The sequence below is a fragment of the Rhincodon typus genome, chromosome 28 (assembly GCF_021869965.1).
Source record: "Rhincodon typus isolate 14 chromosome 28, sRhiTyp1.1, whole genome shotgun sequence".
Lineage (NCBI taxonomy): Eukaryota > Metazoa > Chordata > Chondrichthyes > Orectolobiformes > Rhincodontidae > Rhincodon > Rhincodon typus.
Window position 1 is genome coordinate 37,424,857 of NC_063359.1, and position 20,943 is coordinate 37,445,799.

Genomic DNA, 20,943 nt, shown 5'->3' on the forward strand with positions numbered 1-20,943 from the left:
GTACCTGGGGGCAGGTGTTTGGATCCTGTAACTGGAGGGGTTGGGGACAGGTTTGGTGCCTGTAGCTGGGGGCGGGTGTTTGGATCCTGTAACTGGAGGGGGTGGGGACAGGTTTGGTGCCTGTATCTGGTGCAGGTGTTTTGATCCTGTAACTGGAGGGAGTGGGGACAGGTTTGATGGTCAGTCAGGGTTTAGGATTGTTGTAGATAACTTAGTAAATTGGAGCAGGAGTAGGCCATACGGCCCTTCAGTATGTTCATGGCTGATCTTCCAGTGTAGTGCCCTGTTCCCACTCTCTGGCCATAACCTCTGATCCCTTTAGCTCTAAGAACTATATCTAACTCCTTCCTGAAAACATTCAATGTTTTGCCATCAACCAGTTTCTGTGGCCAAGAATTCCACAGGCTCCCCACTCTCTGGGTGAAAACATTTCTCCTCATCTCAGTCCTTAATGGCCACCCTGTTTCCTTAAAGTATGACCCAAAGTTCTGGACTCCCCAGTCATTGGGAACATCCTTCCTGTGTTTACCCTGTCTAGTCCTGTTAGAATTTCATAGGGGTGTGTGTGCACGTGCATGTGTGTGTGTATGCGCATGGGTGTGCGTGTGTGTGCGTGTGTGTGTGTGTGAGAGAGAGAGAGAGAGAGAGTGGGAGACTGGGTCTGTGTGCATGTGCTTGTGCATGTGTGTGTCTTTGTGTTTGTGTATGTGTTTGTTTGATTGGGTGAGTGTGCATTTGTGTGTGAGAGTGTGTGTGTATGCGCGCATGGGCATCTGTGTGTGTACGCGCATGTGTGTGTGTGTGCATTTGTGTGTTTGTGTCTGTGTGTGTGTGAGTGTGTGGCCTGTGTGAGAGTGTCTGTATTTATGTTTGTCTGTCTGCGAGTGAGTGAGTGTGTGTCTGTCTGAGTGAGTGTGTGTGTGTGTATATGATGTGTCACTGTGTCTGTGTGTGTGTGTGTGTGTGTGTGTGAGAGAAAGTGTGTGTGAGTGTGAGTGAGTGTGTGTGTGTGGGTACATGTGTGCGTGTGTGAGTGTGTGTGTCTGTGTGCGCGTGTGTGCGCGTGTGTCTGTGTGCGCGTGTGTGTCTGTGTGCGTCTGTGTGCGCGTGTGTGAGTGTGTGTGTCTGTGTGCGCGTGTGTGTGTGTGTGTTTGTGTGTGTGTGTGTGTGTGTGTGTGTGTGTGTGTAAACCACAAGCCTGTTGGACATCGCCACAAAATAGTGGTCATAATTTTGATGTGTCAGTGATGGGTCAATTGGCTACAAAATCACGTGAACACGTAGCATTGAGATATTGATCACACCAATGAAATATACAGACCGATCATGGATTGTCACTTACTCACCAGCCAGAAAACAGCTGTCAATTACTAAGAAACAAGCATTAACATTGCAACTCCAACTATTTCGGAATGGATAATTTCTTAAATACTTGCAGTTACTGTTTACATTTTAAAGCTTAATTTGTACTGATTTAATAAACAACAAAAACAAAAATAAATCAAAGCCAAAGCAAATAAACTCACCCACACACTTGTCTCCAGGAGTTGCCAAAGGCCACAATCAAATGTTCTTCGTAAGGCCAGTCCCGGCACATGGTGTTTTAGAGTTTCTGTGCTCTTTAATTCTATAACTGTTTGAGTGTGACTGTGTGCATGTGTATTTTTGTGTGTGTGCATATGTGTATGTGTGTGTTCTCACATGTGTGTATGTGGATGTGTCTTTGTATGTGTGTGCATGTATGGCGTGTGTGTGAATATGTGTGTCTGTGTGTGTGAGTGTGCATATGTGTGTAAGTCTGGGTGTGTTTATATGAGTGTATGTGTGTGTGATGTGTCAGTATGTGAGTGTGTGTGTGTGTGTGTATGTGACTGTGTGTGTGTCTGTATGAGTGTATGCGTATGATGTGTCACTGTGTATGTGAGTGAGTGTGTGTGTGTGTGTGTGTGCCTGTCAGTGTGTGCGTATGTGAGTGAGTGTGTGTCTGTGTGAGTGTGTGTGTATGATGTGTCACTGTGTATGTGTGTTTCTGTGTGTATGTGAGTGTGTGTGTGTGAGTGAGTGTGTATGATGTGTGACTGTGTATGTGAGTGAGTGTGTGTGTGTGGTGTGTCTGTGTGTATGTGAATGTGTGTATATGTGAGTGTGTGTCTGTGTGTGTGTGTATGATGTGTCACTGTATTTGTGAGTGAGTATGTGTGTGTGGTGTGTGTATGTGTGTGAGTGTGTGGTGTGTATATGTGTGTGTGTGTGTGTGTGAGAGAGTGTGTCTGTGTGTGTGTGTGAGTGTGTGTGTGTGTGTGAGAGTGTGTGTGAGAGTGTGTGTGTATGTGTGTGTGTGTGAGAGAGAGAGAGAGTGTGTGTGTGTGTGTGTGTGTGAGTGAGTGTGGGAGAGACAGTGAGAGTTTATAACGTGTCAGTGTGTATGATTGTGGGTGTATACAAGTTGTGGAAGCACTTTTTCTGTTAAAAGAAACAGTGATGTTTATTCCGTCCATCAGATGGCCTTTGACTGAGGTAACCACATCTATTTGTTCAAACTGTAAGCAGTGAGTGTCCTTTCATGTTTCCTTTTGGCCATCTTGTATAAATGTAAACTTTAATGTTGTTGTTGGCGATGGGGTTAGGGGTCATGTTCAGGAAGAGAGTGCACTGCTCCTTCAGATGCCGTAGTGGTCTTCATTTATCAAAGCAGTATATGGTACGATGGGTTGTCGTCCACTCTCAGACTTGGCTCGCAGAATGTTGGCTCAATTATCTCCTTGGCACGAGCCTGGTGGTACAGGATGTTGTTGGTCCAGTCCTCGCAGCGGCCATCGGTTGCTGTTCTCTTGCTAAGATATTGGTGGCTTCATGTGGTGTCTAACCAGTTCTCTCTCTCTCTCTCTAATGGAGAGAGACAGAGAGATGTCTCTCCGGGGTGGGGGGCGGTGGTCCTTCGTGAATTGTGAAGAGCTGCCTTTCACTTTGTTTTGGCTCTTCATCTTTGGTTTGGTGAAAAGGCCTAAATTTGTATGGGGCCTGCAGAGAAACTGGAAGGGACCTCAGAAAGTTAACATTGGTTAGAACCAGTAGACAGTTTCACAGGTGACCAATGGTATCGATTACTCAGCAGGAGCAAGTAGCCAAATCAATCCCAACGAAGGGTCTTACTTTTTAATTCATTCACGGGATGAGGGCATCACTGACTGGGCCAGCATTTATTGACCAGAGGACACTTAAGAGCCTGGAGTCACATGTAGGCCAGACCGGGTAAGAATGGCAGTTTCCTTCCCTAAAGGACACCAGTGAAGCAACTTTTTTTTTCCCCGACAATAGTCTTGTTAAACTCTTACTTCCAGATTTTTTTTTAATTGAATTCAAATTCCATCATCTGCCGTGGTGGGATTTGAACCTGGGTCCCCAGAACATTCACTGGGTTAACAGTCCAGCGATAATACCACTAGGCCAACGCCTCCCCTAATGAAGGAGAGGTGAGAGCTCCCACCCCTCTAACTGAGTGGGCATCCTGCTTGGTATCCTGCCCAGAGTGTGGTACATTCTCCAGGTGGACTACATACCACAACGACCAGGCATTGGGGCAGGGAAGGTTATGCCCTCAGCCCCAACACTGGGTTTTGTTTTTCCAGCACTAGTTTCAAGGTCACCATCACTGAGACTAGCTTTCAAAGCCAGACTGTATTCACTGAGATTTTGTCCCACCAGCCGCTGTCGGGGGTTTATGAGCCTGACATCTCCAGAGCCTGGCAGTCCTGAATTCCCAACAAGTAATGCTACCAGTCCACCAGCAGCTCCCTAAAGTGGGAGAGGCACTAGTCAGATTGTTGCTGGAAAGACTGGCACAGACTTTGATGGGCCGACTGGCCTTCTATGCTGAACTCTTGCATGATTCTGTACAGTTGCTGTCAAGATGGTGAGATATGGCCACACAGGGTAGGGAGAAACAAAGACAGAAATTGCTGGAGAAACTCAGCAGGTCTGGCAGTATCTGTGGAGTGAGAAGCAGAGTGAACATTAACTTTGCTTTTTCTCCGTAGATGCTGCAGAACTGTTGGCTTTCTTGAGTGATTTCTGTTTTTGTTTCAGATCCTGTTAAAAGGAAGAATATTATTAAGCGGGAGAGGGTTCAAAAGGGATTCACGGAATGTTGCCAGGTACCGAGGGTATGAGTTACGGAGAGAGGCCGGGAGTTTTTTCAGTGGTGCGTAGGAGGTTGAGGGGTGACCTTACAGTGGTTTATAAAATCATGAGGGCCATAGTTAGGGTAAAAAGCAAAGGTTCTTCCCCTAGGGTGGGGGATTTCAAGACAAGGGGGCACATTTTTAAGGTGAGAGGAAAAAGATTTAAAGAAGATATGAGGGGCAATTTTTTTTTTACACAGAGTGGTTCGTGTGTGGAATGAACTTCCAGAGGAAGTGGTGCATGCAGGTACACTTACAATGTTTAAAAGACATTTGGATAAGTACGTGAATTAAAAAACATTTGGAGGGATACGGTCCTGGAGGGACTGTATTGACTTAACAACAGTGATTATTTCAAATATCACTAAACCTGATTCACTGCCAAGGAGAATATCAATGAAAAAGTAACAGGAACCAGTTTAACTACTCCCCTGGTGCTTTGTGTGTTCTCCAACAAGTTTTTTATTGGGAATTACTGCCGTTGAATGAGAGGAAATGCCTCAATATTGTTCGTGACATCACACAAAGTTTATGCAGGATATCTATTCTTGAATGGACAAAAATTCAAAAGCAAGTTGACTCTTCAGCTTACAGATAAAAGCAGGGTACGGTACTGCAGATGCTAGAAATCTGAACTAAAAACAGAGAACGCTGGAGAAACTCAGCAGGCTTGGCAGTGTCTGTGGAGACAGAAACAGAGTTAATGTTTCAAGTCCAACGTGACACTTCTTTAGAATTTCCATTCAATTTCTTTCTCCACAGATGCTGCTGAGTTTCTCCAACAATTTCTGCCTCTTTTCTCCAGCTCCAACATTGTGTCTGGCTTACTGTTTTACCTAAATTTCACTCTGTCTTAAAATAAAACAACCACAGACGCTGAAGATGAACAACAGAGTCATACAGCACAGAAACAGACCCTTCGGTCCAACCAGTCTATGCCGACCATAATCCCAAACTAAACTAGTCCCTCCTGCCTGCGTTTGGCCCATATCCCTCCAAACCTTTCCTATTTATCAACTTATCCAAACGTCTTTTAACTGTTCTAACTGCACGTGCATCCACCACTTCCTCTGGAAGTTCATTCCACACATGAACCACTCTCTGTGTAAAAAAGTTGCCCCTCATATCCTTTTTAAATCTTTCTCCTCTCACCTTAAGAATGTGCCCCCTAGTCTTATACTAATCTCAATTTGATTTTTATGAACTTTTCATTTCAAGTGGGAGTCTTTTCTAAATGGGAAGATCTGCGAAGATCACTTCCCTTGGCTCTGTGGGCACACAGCTTCAAGGATAAATGACCTTCACAGACAAATCAGAGAATAGCTCATCGCTCCCTGAGTCTCCATATTGTGATTTTTATTTTGATTTGATTTATTATTGTCACATGTACCTTGGTGCAGTGAAAAGTTTTGTTTTGCGCGCAGCACAGGCAGATCAAACCAAACAAAATGCATTCGGGTAATAGAACTGCCTGGATCCATTCCACAGTCTATGCAGACTGTTCCTGCTAGGCTCCACTCTGCAGCTCCATCTGTGAGTTATTGCCTAGATGTGCTGTGCTTGGAATAGCACCATGATGTTGCTTTCTAACGAATGTGACACTCGAGCTGAGCAGGAACTCGACCGCATTCGATGTTTTGCAACCGCACCACTTGGGAGCGTGGAGTGCCCGTCTCTCGCTGAGAAATAAGGACTTCAGCCCTGAGGGAGATATCAATCAAAAGAAAGTCCAGCTCTCAGCCCTTCTGAAGGTCTATCCTCCCTACTTCCTCGATCAATGTTCAATGTGGCAGCGATCTGGACACTGCACCAGCTGCTCCTTATGTTGTTGTTGCCGGTTTTAAACACGCAAGGGTCTGTTTGATAAATGGGCGTTTGTTCTTTGCTTTCAACCAAACTGCCAAACCACAAATATTGCTGCTAGGCTTCCAACAGTAATGAAGCATTTGGTAGGTTTTAATTTGTTTGCTTAAGAAAGTGTGAATGCAGATCGAATGAAATTTGAATAAGCTGTACATTAGCTGGAAAACTGGTGCTTTGTGGTCTCGAAGCAACATTTTTCTGAACAGCACTTGCATTGATGCGCTAGCTATGGCGCTCCAAGATTTTATTTCCTGTTTACAGTTGTGCAGCTAATTTTGTGCTTTGGATTCTTGTCCTTTTGATAGAGCATAAAATCTGGCTTCTTCAGCGCTTAAGGCTATGCTGCTCCTATGTCAGGAAAGAAAAGATCCATAGACCAGAGGTTACAGTTTGCTGCAAGTGAAATAATCCTGGACTGGGTGCATGACAGCCTTTTGTTTGCTTCTCTGGCATGAGTACTAACTGCTTAGAACACAGAACAGTACAGCACAGGAACAGGCCCTTCTGCCCACCATGTCTGTACCAACCATGATGCCATTCTTAACTAATCCCATCTGCCTGCCCATGATCTGTATCCCTCTATTCCCTGCCTGTTCATGTGTTTGTCTACATGCCTCTTAAACATTCCTATCATGTCTGCTTCTACCACCTCCCCTGGTAGCATGTTCCAGGCACCTACCACCCTCTGTGTAAAAAAACTTCCCTCACACAAGTCCTTTAAACTTTCCCCGTTAAGAAACAGATGGATTGATACCAGTGTTAGAAGGGTTACAGAGAAAGTGGTAGAGGCAGGTAAAGTTATAACATTTAAAAGACATTTAGACACACGTGGATAGGAAAGGTTTGGAGGGATATGGATCGAATGCGGGCAAATGGGACTAGTTTAGTTTGGGAAACCTGGTTGGCATAGATGAGTTAGGCTGAAGAGTCTGTTTCCAAGCTGAATGACTCTATGACTGTATAATTCTTTTTATTCATTTGTGGGATGTGAGCAGGCCAGCATTTCTTACCCATCCCTAGTTGCCCCCTTGGGAAGTTGGGGTGAGTTGCCTCTTGAACTGCTGCAGTCCATGACCCCAAATGCCCTCAGGGAGGGGATTCCAGGATTGTGACCCAGCGACACTGAAGGAACAGCGATATATTTCCAAGTCAGGATGGTGAGTGGCTTGGAGGGGAATTTACAGGGGGCGGTGTTCCTATGTATCTGCTGCCCTTGTCCTTCGAGATGGAAGTGGTCGTGGGTTTGGAGGGTGCTGTCTGAGGATCTTTGGTGAATTTCTGCAGTGCATCTTGTAGATAGTACACACTGCTGCAAATGGTCAAGACTTTATTGGGTATGGGAATAGGTGACATTTACAAGTTTACACCTCACCCGGCAAAGTTAGCAGATGGGATGATTTGAAACCGACACAGAATTCTGGAGAAACTCAGCAGTTGGGCAGCATACTTGGAGAGAGAAAGAAAGTGGATTAACATTTTGAGTCCAGTACGACTCTACCTGAAACTGTTCTGAAGAGGAGTCATTCTGGACTCGAAATGTTAACTGTGATAAATGTTAAATCCTTCATTTTAATCTCCCTCTAACCTGATGGCATGGTAATTGGCCAGAATAGACACACACACACACTCACACATACAGACACACAGACACATGCACACACAGACACATGCACACAGACACACACACATACACTCACACACACATGCATGCACACACACATACGCACACGCACACATACACATACACACACGTACACACACTCACTCACACACATTTTAACACGCATACACGCACACACACAACATACACACACACATACACACACACACCCACACACATATTAACACACACATACACACACACACATACACATACTCACTCACACACACACATTAACACACACACACACTCACTCACACACAACACACACTCACATACTCACACGCACACGTTAACACACACACAAACACACATGCACACACACACGCATACACACATGCGCGCACACACACAGTGGGTTTGCAGTTTAATGAAGTTGCATATTTTTGAGGGAGGTGAAAAGTTTGCTTGGAACTGTAAGGAGATGACACTGCAGGCAATGTATATATTGCTGCTGCTGGGCTAGAACATACACCTCCTGGGGTGGAGCAGATTGGAAATATTAGTGTCCCCATCCACAGCCTTGTCTTTCCATTTACATCATGAATGGAACACCTCAGCATGCACCAAATTCACAATGTCAGGGGCCCTGCATTCTTCCCTGGGAGCCTCATTTCTGAAAATTACCCCTCACCTGTGCTCATCTTTCTGCAAGGCAGCACTTGTTGCCCATCCTTAATTGCCCCTTGTACAGAGGAGCTTGCTCAGCCATTTCAGAGGGCAGTCAAAGGTCAGCCATGTTATTATGGGTATGGAGTCACATGTGGGCCGCACTTTAAGAGAACGGCAGATGGGGCGAACGGGTCTCCTGCTCCATAATAGTTTTACGATTCCCTTCCATAATGGGCTTCGATCTGGAGGTGCCAGTGTTGGACAGGGGTGGACAAAGTCAGAAATCACACGACACCAGGTTATAGTCCAACAGGTTTATTTGAAATCACAAGCTTTTGGAGCACTGCCCCTTCGTCAGGTAAAGGGCTTTAGTGAACCAGATGGTCATGGTCACCAGTACAAAGACTAGCTTAATATTCCAAAATTATTTTTTAAAAAATTCACCAGCTGGGGTTTGAACTTTATCCCTAGTATATTGGCCTAGACCTCTGGATTACTGATCCAGTAACATTATCAGTACACCATCATGTCCTGGCAATTGGTTTAAAAGGTAGTAAACCATCACTGGGGATGTCAATTGGACATCTTTGAGGTTGAAGCGAAGAGACAGGAAAATGTAAAGTGAGGGTATGTTTAGAGCGTTTGAATTGGGCATTTGGTAGGGGATAGTCACACGCTTTCCTGTGAGATCCTGAGGTGCCTCCCCGAGCTTTCAACCCCCACAAAAGAAAAGTGGGCAGCAGGGTGGCTCAGTGGTTAGCACTGCTGCCTCACAGCACCAGGGACCCAGGTTCGATTCCACCCTTGGGCGACTGACTGTGTGGAGTTTGCACATTCTCCCCGTGTCTGCATGTGTTTGCTTCAGTTTCCTCCCACAGTCCAAAGATATGCAGTGGAGGCAATGGCCTAGCAGTATTATTGCTGGATTGTTAATCCAGAGACCCAGTTAATATCCTGGGGACCTAGGTTCAAATCCTGCCATGGCAGATGGTGGAATTTGAGTTCAACTAAAGATTTCTGGAATTAAGAGTCTAATGATGGCCATGAATCTGTGGCCAATTGTTGGAAAAACCCATCTGGTTCACTAATGTCCTTTAGGGAAGGAAACTGCCATCCTTACCTGGTCTGGCCCACATGTGACTCCAGACCCACAGCAATGTGATTGATTCTCAACTGCTCTGTGGGCAATTAGGGATGGGGCAATAAATGATGCCCACATCCCGTGAATGAATTTTAAAGAAATAGTTTGGTGGATTGGCCGTGCTAAATTGCCCATAGTGTCCAGGGATGTGAGGGCTAGGTGGGTTAGTTGTGGGAAATGCAGGTTTACAGGGGTAGGGTGAGTCTGGGTGGGATGCTGTTTGGAGGGTCATGTGGACTCAATGGGCTGAATGGCCTGCTCCCACACTTTAGGGATTCTAGTAAACTTAACAATTGAATCATCAAACCGGTAATTCTCACCCCTTGCTACCTTCGCTTATTGGGGGCGCCCTGGATTGGTGCTGGATGCTAAGTACCCATCATGTTTTAACCTCTCCCCTGTCACGGTTTGTAAACTAGAGGCGTGGAGTCGTGACTTCGTAGGGAACAATGCAACATTTTGCGCTGAAACCAGAGATGATTGTGGTCAGGCCTAAGCACATTGGCCACTTTCTGTTTCTGTTTGACAAATTATTTAAGACTGTCTTCTGTAACTCAGCGCTTCCCTATGCCTCCTTCAGAGCGAGACAACACCTTAAGCCAAACAACTGTGGTGAAGTAAACATTATGTCGGGGAATTATTTAATTAATCTGGTCTGCAGCTTGAAAACAACTCCATTCTTTGTAGCTCGTAGCTGGCGTCACAATTTATTCACCGAGTTAGAGTTGATTAGATGGAAGCTTAGGATGCATGTTGAAATTATTTGCATGGATTTTGTTAGCCACTGTTTTGTGATTTTCATCAAAGAACATGTTGAACTCCCTAGAGAATTTATCCAGCGATGGTTTCGTGACAGTCACTGAGCTGCATATTTACTATAATATTCTCCAGATTGAGGTAGTGTTGTGCTTATTCCTGATCAGGCTGGAAAAGTGAAATCTCTTTCAAATCCTGTCAAACAAGGATATTACAGTGAACCTTGCTCATGCTGTTCGAATGCAATTACACCTTTAGGTACGCACTTTATCCCTGCAGGTCTTTCTAAAGGTAAAGCCTCCATAGCCCCAAAGGATTGTAGAGCTGCTCACTCATTTAAGAGACGTGATGGGTACTGGTTTAACTGGAGGGTCATATAACAGGGTCAGCCAGCTGGACCTCATGGAATAGTTCCCTGACTGGGGCCGTTAACCTGGGCCGATCAGGGAGCCCTGGCTGACAGATATAAACAGGAGGGTCAGAGGTTCTGCTCACTCTGAGAGCTGGCTCTGAGGGAGCTGGGTCAGTGTCCAGTACTAAATACGTGTAAATAAAGGGGGACTTGATGACAGGATACTGGCCTCAGTTGAGGGAAGAGGCTGAAAAGCCAGGACCTTGACAGTGACCTCCCTGTGATCTGCTGCTAACCTACGAGCCTCCGTACGTCGTATCGATCGCTCCACCACTGGTTTAGATGCCATCAGCTGCCTGGGCCACTAAACTCTTGGATTTCCTTCGCCTCTCCATCACTCCCTCTTTCATTAAGACATTCCTTAAATCCGCTCCTTTCACCAAGGTTTGAGCTCGCTGACCGAATATCTGCTTACGTGGATCAGCGCTAAACTTAAACAGCGCTCACATGAAGTGGTTATTTCGGGAATGCTATTGTACAGCTGTACGTATGCAACATCATAGGCATCACAGACAAAATGTCTCCTGCCTGCTATTACACAAATGTCAGGCTTCACGTTGCAAACTTAGCAATTGTTGCTTGTATGTCTTCACAAAATTGGTGCACCCTAATTTCTCAGCACCCATGTCCTTGGGCATAGGATCCCTACAGGGTGGAAACAGGCCATTTGGTCCATACCACTCCTCCAAAGAGCATCCCACCCAGACCCATGCCCCAACCCTATATTTCCCAGGCCTAACCCACACATCCCTGGGCACTATGGGGCAAGTTAGCATGGCCAATCCACCTCAACTGCATATTGTTAGACCGTGGGAGGGAACCCTCACACAGACACGGGGAGAATGTACAGACTCCACACAGACAGTCGCCCGAGGGTGGAATCGAACCCGGGTCCCTGGTGCTGTGAGGCAACAGTGCTAACCACTGAACCACTTTACAGTCTTGTGTGGCCTAGCAGTTGTAAAATTATTTTGGCGTTTACAGTGTGATAGCAATATATAGATGTTGCTTGAGAGTGAACTGAGAGGGCCAGACTTCTAGCAGCTTGTATTAATCATGTCTTTCGCTTTCAATATTTAATTTAATGGGGAGGGGCCCAGAATTCTACCTCTTAACTGTATTGAAACCCACCCACTGTAGAGTTTGCTAAACAACCACTCCAGATGGTGGCGAAACCTTCCTTCTGCTGAACAAACAAGAACTTCTTAATTTCAAGCTGTGTGAGTTTTGTTTTAATTCTGAACCTGCTAATTAAACAGAGAGTCTGTGGGCCACAGTTTCTGCTGTGTGGAGGAGGGTACATAACTGTAAATCCCACAATCTGCTTGTACATGCCCACATTTCCATTCTCGATTACCTCATGTAGATCAGATCCATGATTCATTTTCCGGGCCATGAGGCTGATTTTTCCAATTTTGTTGGGAACCACTCAAACCAGCACCGGCATCTGCCCCGGATGGAGGTATCGTCGCTCTGCCATTGATGGAGGTATTCCATTTTTAGGCCGCCATCCCTTTGTGTGATCGCTCTGTGTAGGTTTGCACATTTCCACGAAGCAATAAGAGCAGCGAGTTAGTTGGAAGGAAAACGTGGAACAATGAAAGGGAAGTGGTCTCTAACACCCCCTGCAAAGCCTTGGTGAAGCCAGGCTCAGGTTTTGCACCTTAGAAACTACCCTGGTTGAAACAAAACCTCCACAAAATGGCCATCGTCTCCGGCCTTAAAGTCTTCATGAGATGCTGGGCATCCGTCTTCATTCTCCTTCCCTCTTGCCCTCTGGGTTCCTGGTGGTGTCTGCGTCCACTGCTGAATCACAGAGGGAGCAGCGAAGGCGAGTTTGTGGGCCCAGGATGACAGCTTGCGGCATTGGGCAGTGGTTGTATCGGTGAGGTGGGCCTGAAGCGGGCTCAGGGCGGTGGTGGAGGCGAGTTTGGCCCGGTTTGGTACCCAGCAGCCTCAGTGGCGTCAGCATTGGCGAGGACTCAGTGCCGAGGGGGTGCTGGCAGAGGCCAGATGGCGGTGAAGGGTGGCAGCTTCAGTTCCAGAGGCTGTGGCAGCGTGGCAAAGGGGGCCCGAGCCTGGCCTGCATGGTGGAGCACTTAATAAGAAGAACTGAAAAGTTGGACACTCTTTCTTTATTTCTTTATTCTTCTGCCTTTATAGTCTATGTTTTGGTCTATTTTTCCATGTTTAAGATGGCGTGGGAGACTTTTAACTATTTTGCGACAAAATACACATGACAATAAATAAATAAAATCAAATAATTGACAGGGAGAGAGCTTGACCGTGGTTAATCTCATTGAGGGCATTAACAGAACCCATAGAAAAACATAAACACTGCAATCCTCCAGGAGTGGTGATGGTCTGGTGGTATCATCAGTAGATCCAGAGACCCAGACAAAGTTTTAGGGATCTGGGTTCAAATCCCACTCTGGTGTAATTGTGGTTCAATGATGACTATGAATCAATTGTCAGGAAAAATCCGTCTGATTCACTGACGTCCTTTGGTGAGGGAAATCTGTTATCTCTTACCCGGTCTATCCTACACATGACCCCCAGCAATGTGATTGACACTTAACTGCTTTCTGGGCAACTTGGGATGGACAAGAAATGCTGAGCCTAGCCAGTGATGCCCATATCGTGTGAATGAATAAAAAAGGGGTAAGTACAAAAATGGAGAGATGTCCATGTGACATATCAGGAGCGTATTAAGGATAAAGCTCCAACAGTGAGCCCTGGAATGAAATGGGCCAAAAGACAGAGAGAAATGCCAGAGAAACAGAGAGCTATTAAATAGAAATGAGACCACCATCCCCCAATTCATCCTGTACAAACTAACAACATAACCTTGAGAAATGAAACATGGTTTGGTTGCAGTTGATGTATAAGAAGTATAAGTGATTAGGCAGTAACTCAATAAGAGCTGTTTGAAGAGTTTAGTATCAAAATGTTTTCATTTTTAAAGATTTTGGACACCAGCATCTCCTTGGGTTTCCCTTGAACCCGGTCCAATCCAAGTCCCACTCCAAACAAACTCCCAGCCAGAATTAAATAAGTATTATTGAGATATAGAACCAATCAAAAGTGATAAATAAACAAGGCAAAGCTAGGTGAATTAATTTGCCCGTCATTAATTTAACGCTCAAAAGGGGCAGAATTTTCCCCCACTTGGGGCAAGAATTGTGAGAAAAGACAGCAGCAATGGGAAAAAAGCCTGCAGTATTGTGAAACATGTTTTGAGTTTTCTCCTTAAACTTGAAACAGTAATGCCAGAATCCGCTATTGAGTAACTGCCGGCCTTATTTCCATGCATTTGCATCTCATTACTAACCAAACCTGCCTTACTTAGGGAGCCACTTCCAATTCTCCGCTCCAGGCCTGGGAAACTAGACCATGCATATTCCAGACATGGAACACTGAGCAGGTCCCCCTTTGGCTATGACGTACCTATTGCTTACCCCAGCCGTTGTCCTGGTATCTGTTCACCGCACCTTCCTTGCATGCTGCATGGACACCATCCTTCTCCGACCTTGGTCCATGAGAGTCAACAGCGACCAACCACTGGGCTTCACAACATCATTGTGCCTGCTTTTTGAACAGCTCTCACACCATTTCAGCCCTTCAGCGCTCCATTTTAGAGCTCAGAGATGCCTACAGCTTACAAATTGCCAGGTCGCTGGGCATAAAGGGATAGATACACTTCCAAAAGCCGCACCTTATGTCTCTTAGCTGGCCTTTTCAGCACTTTGTGCATACTTAGAGGCTGGAAACCTGTGTGTCCTGCATCACCTTTTTATTGTAGCGGACAAGGGGAGTTACTGGTTTTGGAAGGAGGAGGAAGTGGGTGAGATCTTTTCAGTAGACATGGTGCATAAGGGTCATAGCCTTAGTGAGACGGCTGTGCAGTGGCAGCATTAGACTGAGTAGTTACCCCAGAAGTTGAGATGGCAAGAAAAGATGGTGGGACCCACCTTTGGAAGCTTGCTGGTTGCAATTGTACAGGTACCTTAGTGAGACCACACCTGGAGTATTGTGTGCTACCATGGTCTCCTTATGTGAGGAAGGATGTTCTGGCGATGGAGGGAGTGCAGTGAAAGTTTCCCAGACTGATGTATTAAGAGAGATTGAATTGGTTTGGACTAAATCCACTGAAGTTCTCGTAGAAATCAAAAGAATTCTTAACAGGACCAGACAGGGGAAACATAGCAAGGGTGTTCCCAATGACCAGGGGTCACAGTTTAAGGACAAGGGGTAGGCTATTTTGAACTTGAGATGAGGAGAAATTTCTTCACCCAGGGAGTGATGAGCCTGTGGAATTCACAGAAAGTGTTTGAGGTCAAAACATTGGATATTTTCAGGAAGGGGTTAGATATAGTTCTTAAGGTGAAAGTGATCAAAGGGACCACACATCATACCTGCCACAGCATCCAGCCTTCACTCTGTCCTTCCCTCCCCCCATCAGCTCTCTGGCTTTCTACAAAACCATCATCCAGGAGAGGTTCTAAAGCCAGCTCTCACTGTACTTCCTGGAGCTACCTTCACATATTAAACCCTTCCTTTATCAAGCAAGCTTTCAGTCACCATCCTTGAGGTTACTATTGAGCAGAAACTCAACTGGACTAGACATATAAACACAGCAGCTACAAGAGGAGATCAGGGAATAGGAATACTGCAGCGAGTAACACACCTCCTGACTCCCCAGAGCCTGTCCACCATCTACGAGGCACAAGTCAGGAGTGTGATGGAATACTCCCCACTTGCCTGGATGGGTGCAACCCCAACAACATTCAAGAAGCTTGACACCATCCAGGACAAAGCAGCCGCTTGATTGGCGCCATATCTGCAAGCATCCACTCCCTCCACCACCAACACTCAGCATCTACAATGTGTGCTGTCTACAAGATGCCCTGCAGGAAATTCACCAGAGATTCTTATACAGCAACTTCCAAATTCACTGTCATGGCCAATAGCAGCAGATACATGGGAGCTCGACCCCTTGCAAGTTCTCCTCCTCACTACTCACCATCCTGACTTGGAAATATATTCTTCAGTGTCGTTTGAGTCAAAATCCTAGAACTCTGACTGTCTAATGTCATTGTAGGTCAATCCACAGCACGTGGAGTGCAGCGATTCAAGAAGGCAGCTCACCACCACCTTCCGAAGGGGTAATTAGGGACGGGCAAAAGTTGCTGGGCCCAGCCAGAGATGCCCACATCCAGTGAGTGAATAAATAATAAATCACTGCTCCCATTCTCTTATTACACAGCGATGGAGGTTTTGTGGTTGTATCTTTACCCTGGTAACCCAGAGAACCCAGGTTAATTGGGTGAAGTAATAAGTATAGAAAGAGTTATAAGCAAGTGAAGTTTGTAAATTTTCTAAGGTACAGAAAATAATGTACCAGCAAAATCTTTGTCACAGGCCATCTTTAGATTGGACAAATATGATCCTCGTGGAAACATTTGCAAGTCAGGAATTTGTTAATTGTAACCCACTGATGTTTTCTTGTGTGTGTGTGTTGTACTTTGAGCTCCAAATGCATCATTATATCTCGCCACACATTTGTGAGTTCATGTATAATTCAGCAGTCTATCTGAAGTATTTGATTCACTGTAAGTGCCACGGTAAAGTTTCACCAGTGCTGATACAATGGAACAGCAAGACGCTTTGTTGAGATTATAATTCTTTGCAGACTTCTGATTGCACATCAAAATAATTGCATTTTTATTTGCTTTTAAATATTGCAAAAGGGCTGTGATTCAGTCTGTGTTGATATACACATAGAGTAATAGAGATGTACAGCACGGAAACAAACCCTTCTGTCCATCCCATCCATACTGACCAGATATCCTAAATTAATCTCACCCCATTTTCCAGCATTTGGCCCGTATCCCTCTAAACCGTTCCTGTTCATGTACCCATCCAGATGCCTTTTAACTAGTGTAATTGTACACGTAGATTTAGAGTAAGGGGCAGAATGTTTAGAGGGGATGCAAGGACCCCAGAGGGTGATGGGAATCTGGAAGTCACTGCCTGTAAGATTAGGAGAGGCAGAAACCCTCATCACATTGACAAAGTATTTAGATATGTACTTGTGATGCCAAGACATACAAGGCTATGGGCCATGTGCTGGGCTGGAATAGTTAGCTGCTATTTTTTGACTGGTACAGACTCAATGGGCCGAAGGACCTTTTTCTGAACTGCGACCTGAATAACTCAATGACATACAAAGCCTGTGATTCAGCCTGTGTTTGGGGTTTGTTTGGACTGAGATTGATGTCAGTCAGACCTTTATTTACAGGATTAAACCTCTCAGCAATTCCGCTAACAGAAACATCAATGAGACACAGGTTCTGTATTTTACTCGGAATTTTCAATCTGGTTCTTTTCCAGTTCGCCCCTCCCAAAAATAAATCAGTGCCCACTGCAGGACTGGATACAGTTATCCCTTTCACTGTGGTGTTGCAGTCCCATTGCAGGACTGAAGGACATCAGGTTTGCAAAGTGCTGTAGACCACACCAAGCAATATGACAAGCAGGACTCTGTTTGGAGGCTGCGTCAATGTGGGTGAACTTTGTTTGTTTGTGCACCTTCCCCTTGATAAGGGAGTTGCAGATTACACAGGCCGGGGAGTGTGCCTTGCCTTTTAGACCACTTTCAAACTCTTTTATTTGTTTAGGAAAGAGCCGGTAATCTTTTGATCTTTGCTTGCAGGGAGATTTGGGAGCCCCGGGACCTCCTGGCGTTCGTGGGTTGGTTGTAAGTATCAAACATTCTTTCCCTGATTCAATGCCACTCTTTATTTTGCATTCAGTTGGATTGCTCTGCGTTCAGTTCTGTCTCTCAGCTTTAAAAGTGGAAGCGTTAAAAATGCAGAAAATCCCGTCTCTATTCAGATGTTGCACTACAGGCTGTTTAGTTAGCCAACAGTGACAGCTGAACACCACAACCATCACATATATTGTTTAATAGATCAGATTTATTCATTAGTGTTTCACACTGAGTTATCCACACACTCTGGTTTTGCAAATTCTCAGATATTTTAACTCACTGATAGTACTTCAGTTTCAAAATATCATTGAATCATTCCAAGAAAGGTAGATTTTAACTCTTACATGAGTCGTATTCCTCTCTCCTGGAATATTGTCCTCCCTAGGGACATTCCAACCAGCACACAAGCTCTGCACCAACAGTTAGGAGTAATTTTACTCTTGTAAACCTATAGACTAAAGCATGCAGACAAAACACAATGACTTTTAAAATTCTGCACTTTTGAAATGTTCCTATTTTGCTCCCACTTTCTCTTCTTTCGCATTTTCTACCCAATCAATTGCCGAAGAGAAAAACAAAGACTTTTATGACGTCTCAAAACACTGTGCAGCCAGTTAGATGGTTTTGATGCGTCATCACCGCTGTAATGTAGGGAGTGTGGCCAACCCTTGAGGCTCCCACAGGCAGTGAGATAATGGTCAGGTGAGCTGTTAGTGTGGTGGTGATTAAGATGAATATTGTAGAGCAAACCCTCTGCTGTTTGAAATAGTGTCATGGAATCTACTGCAATTACCCAGGCAGTCAAGTGGGGGTCTGTGTCCACTGTCTGTCCTGTAAGATAGTATCTCTGTGTAGTGCAGTGAGGTGCCAGCCCTGAGTATAACCCGCAAGGTCTGGAGTAGCAGCTGGACACATGCTGTTATGACTCTGAGATGACAGTGCCAGCAAAACTGGTGAGTTTAACTTGAGGGACCCTACACCTCAGGGGACCTGGGTTCGAATCCTGCCATGGCAGACGGTGGAATTTGAATTCGATAAATATCTGGAATTAAGAATCTAATGATGACCATAAATTCATTGTCAATTGTCGGGAAAAACCCATCTTGTTTACTAATGTCCTTTAGGGAAGGAAACTGCCATCCTTACCTGGTCTGGCCTACATGTGACTCCAGACCCACAGCAATGTGGCTGGCTCTTAACTGCCCTCTGGGCAATTAGGGATGGGCAATAAATGCTGCCCTAGCCAGCGACACCCTCATCCTGTGAATGAATAAAGAAAAGCACATGGTATATGGACTTAATCAGAGAGTTAACTTCTGCGAAAGTTGACCGTGTAGTTCCTACCTTACTTCAATAAGGTACCAATAAATGATTCCAAAGATAAGTGATGCTATTCATGAAACCTGCAGATTTTTAACGTGAGAGGAGAAAGACTTAAAAAGAACATGAGGGGCAACATTTTACACAGAGTGGTGTTTGTGTGTGGAGTGAACTGCCAGAGGAAGTGGTGGATGCAGGTACAGTCACAATGTTTAAAAGACATTTAGATAAGTTCATGAATAAGAAACGTTTGGAGGGATATGCACCAGGAGCAGGCAGGTGGGACTAGTCAAGTTTGGGATTATGGTCGGCATGGACTGGTCGGACCAAAGGGTCGGTTTCCGTGCTGTATGACTCTGTGCTAATGGGATGAATTTCGAAATTACTAGGTTGAATCCCGAGGAACGTTTACCTGCGTCTTTGCCCCCAAGAAAAGAAACAAACTGAGGGCACAGCGCAAATTATCTCACACGGTTCCATATGGCATTTTAAAACGAAACCAAGATACTTGGTTCATCTCTCCCAAAGGCTTCTGAGTTGCCTTCTACCATTGCTGTGTGTCTCCTAGGGTGGTGTGTACACCCAATCAGACATTGGGTACAGGCAGTCTCTGGGTTTTGTTCTGGAGTCCTCACAGGTCAATGTGTACACAAGTCGGGACAGAATGCAGGACAGTATAAAATAGCTGGTCATTAGTATGAGGAAACTTCGAATGTCGGAACCCGTAAAATTAATTTTAATACACCCCGATCTGGTACTGTGTTTGTAAGTACAAGTGTCTGTAAGATGGACATTTATAAATTGGGATCCCTCTGTACAGCTTAAAGTGATGCACACACAAACTAGGGGAAGAATTTAGCAGGCTGCAGATTGCTGAATAAATCTCAGAGCTACAGGATCAAACAGGCAAGTTGGCGATATGACTGAGACTCCCTTCCAGGATTTATAGTGGGCCAAATAACCTCATTGTGCGCCATAACCATTCAATGGTTCCATCCCATGTTCCAACGTTGAATCTTCTACCATGTGGAGGCAGACAATTCAACCCATCAGACCCCACACCAACCCTCCAGAGAGCACCTCACCCAGACCCATGTCCCCATGGCTAACCCCCCTAGCCAGCACACTATGGGGCAAATTAGCATGGCCTGTCCAGCTAACCTGCACATCTTTAGACTGTGGGAGGAAACCCACACAGACACCGGGAAAATGTGCACACTCCACACAGACAGTCGCCCAAGGGTGAATTCGAACCTGGGTCCTTGCCGCTGTGAGGCAGCAGTGTTAACCCACTGTGGCACCCCACACATGTTCTGTGGTGACATTGCCAAATAATCTTCCAATTAAAGTCATGGTGAATTCTACTGTAGAATCATTTCTCTCTTTTTTCCTGTTATGGTTTCATGGGAAATGGGTACCACAAATAAGGGCAGTCATTGTGGCCCATTCCTAATTGCCCCTGTACTCAGTGGACTGTTTGGCTATTGCAGAGGGCTGATAGGAGCCAGCGACATTGCTATGGGTCTGGAGTCACATGTAGGCCAGGCCAGGCAAAAATGGCAGATTTTCTTCTATAAGGGACACTAGTGAACCAGATGGATTTTTACAACAATTGACGATAGTTTCACTGTCACGGTCACTAAAAATCATTGTATTCCAGATTTGGTGATCGAGTTTAAATTCCAGAAGTTTCCACTGTGGGATTCAACCTATATCCCCTTAGTACCAGCCTGGGCCTCTGGAAATACTGGTCCATTAGCATTACCACAACATCACCATCTCCCTGAGGAAGGGTCACTGCAACTGAAAGGTTAGCTCTGCCGTCTCTCCGCTGATGCTACCAGATCTGCTGAGTTTTCCTGGCAAATTCTGTTTTTGTTTCTGATTTCCGGCATCCACATTTCTTTGGTTTTTTTTTTAATTGCTATCTCCATACTAATTTTGCAGAAAGTTGAGAAAATGATAGTGAGTGAACTGCCATCCTTACCTGGCTTGGCCTACATGTGACTCCAGACCCACAGCAATGCGGTTGACTCTTAACTGCCCTCTGGGCAATTAGGGATGGGGCGATAAATGCTGCCCTAGCCAGCGACGCCCTCATCCTGTGAATGAATAAAGAAAAAAAAGTAGTTTCTCTCCTTAGTGTATGTGATTCTGAAACAGGTCTGTCAGAGGAGCTGAAGGCTAAGTGATTTGCACGAGTCATTGCTTCCTTCAGGAGACACC

The 20,943-nt window shown here is 45.3% G+C and overlaps 1 protein-coding gene across 1 annotated transcript in view; it reads left to right on the forward strand.

Moving 5' to 3' along the window:
• The window catches only part of LOC109937100 (collagen alpha-1(XXVII) chain B-like), a 298,313-nt gene that overhangs the window by 203,936 nt on the left and 73,434 nt on the right, over positions 1–20,943 (forward strand). Inside the window, exon 13 of the mRNA XM_048613403.1 lies at positions 17,341–17,385. Coding sequence (XP_048469360.1) covers positions 17,341–17,385 — 45 coding nt within the window. The remainder of the gene's footprint in view (positions 1–17,340; positions 17,386–20,943) is intronic.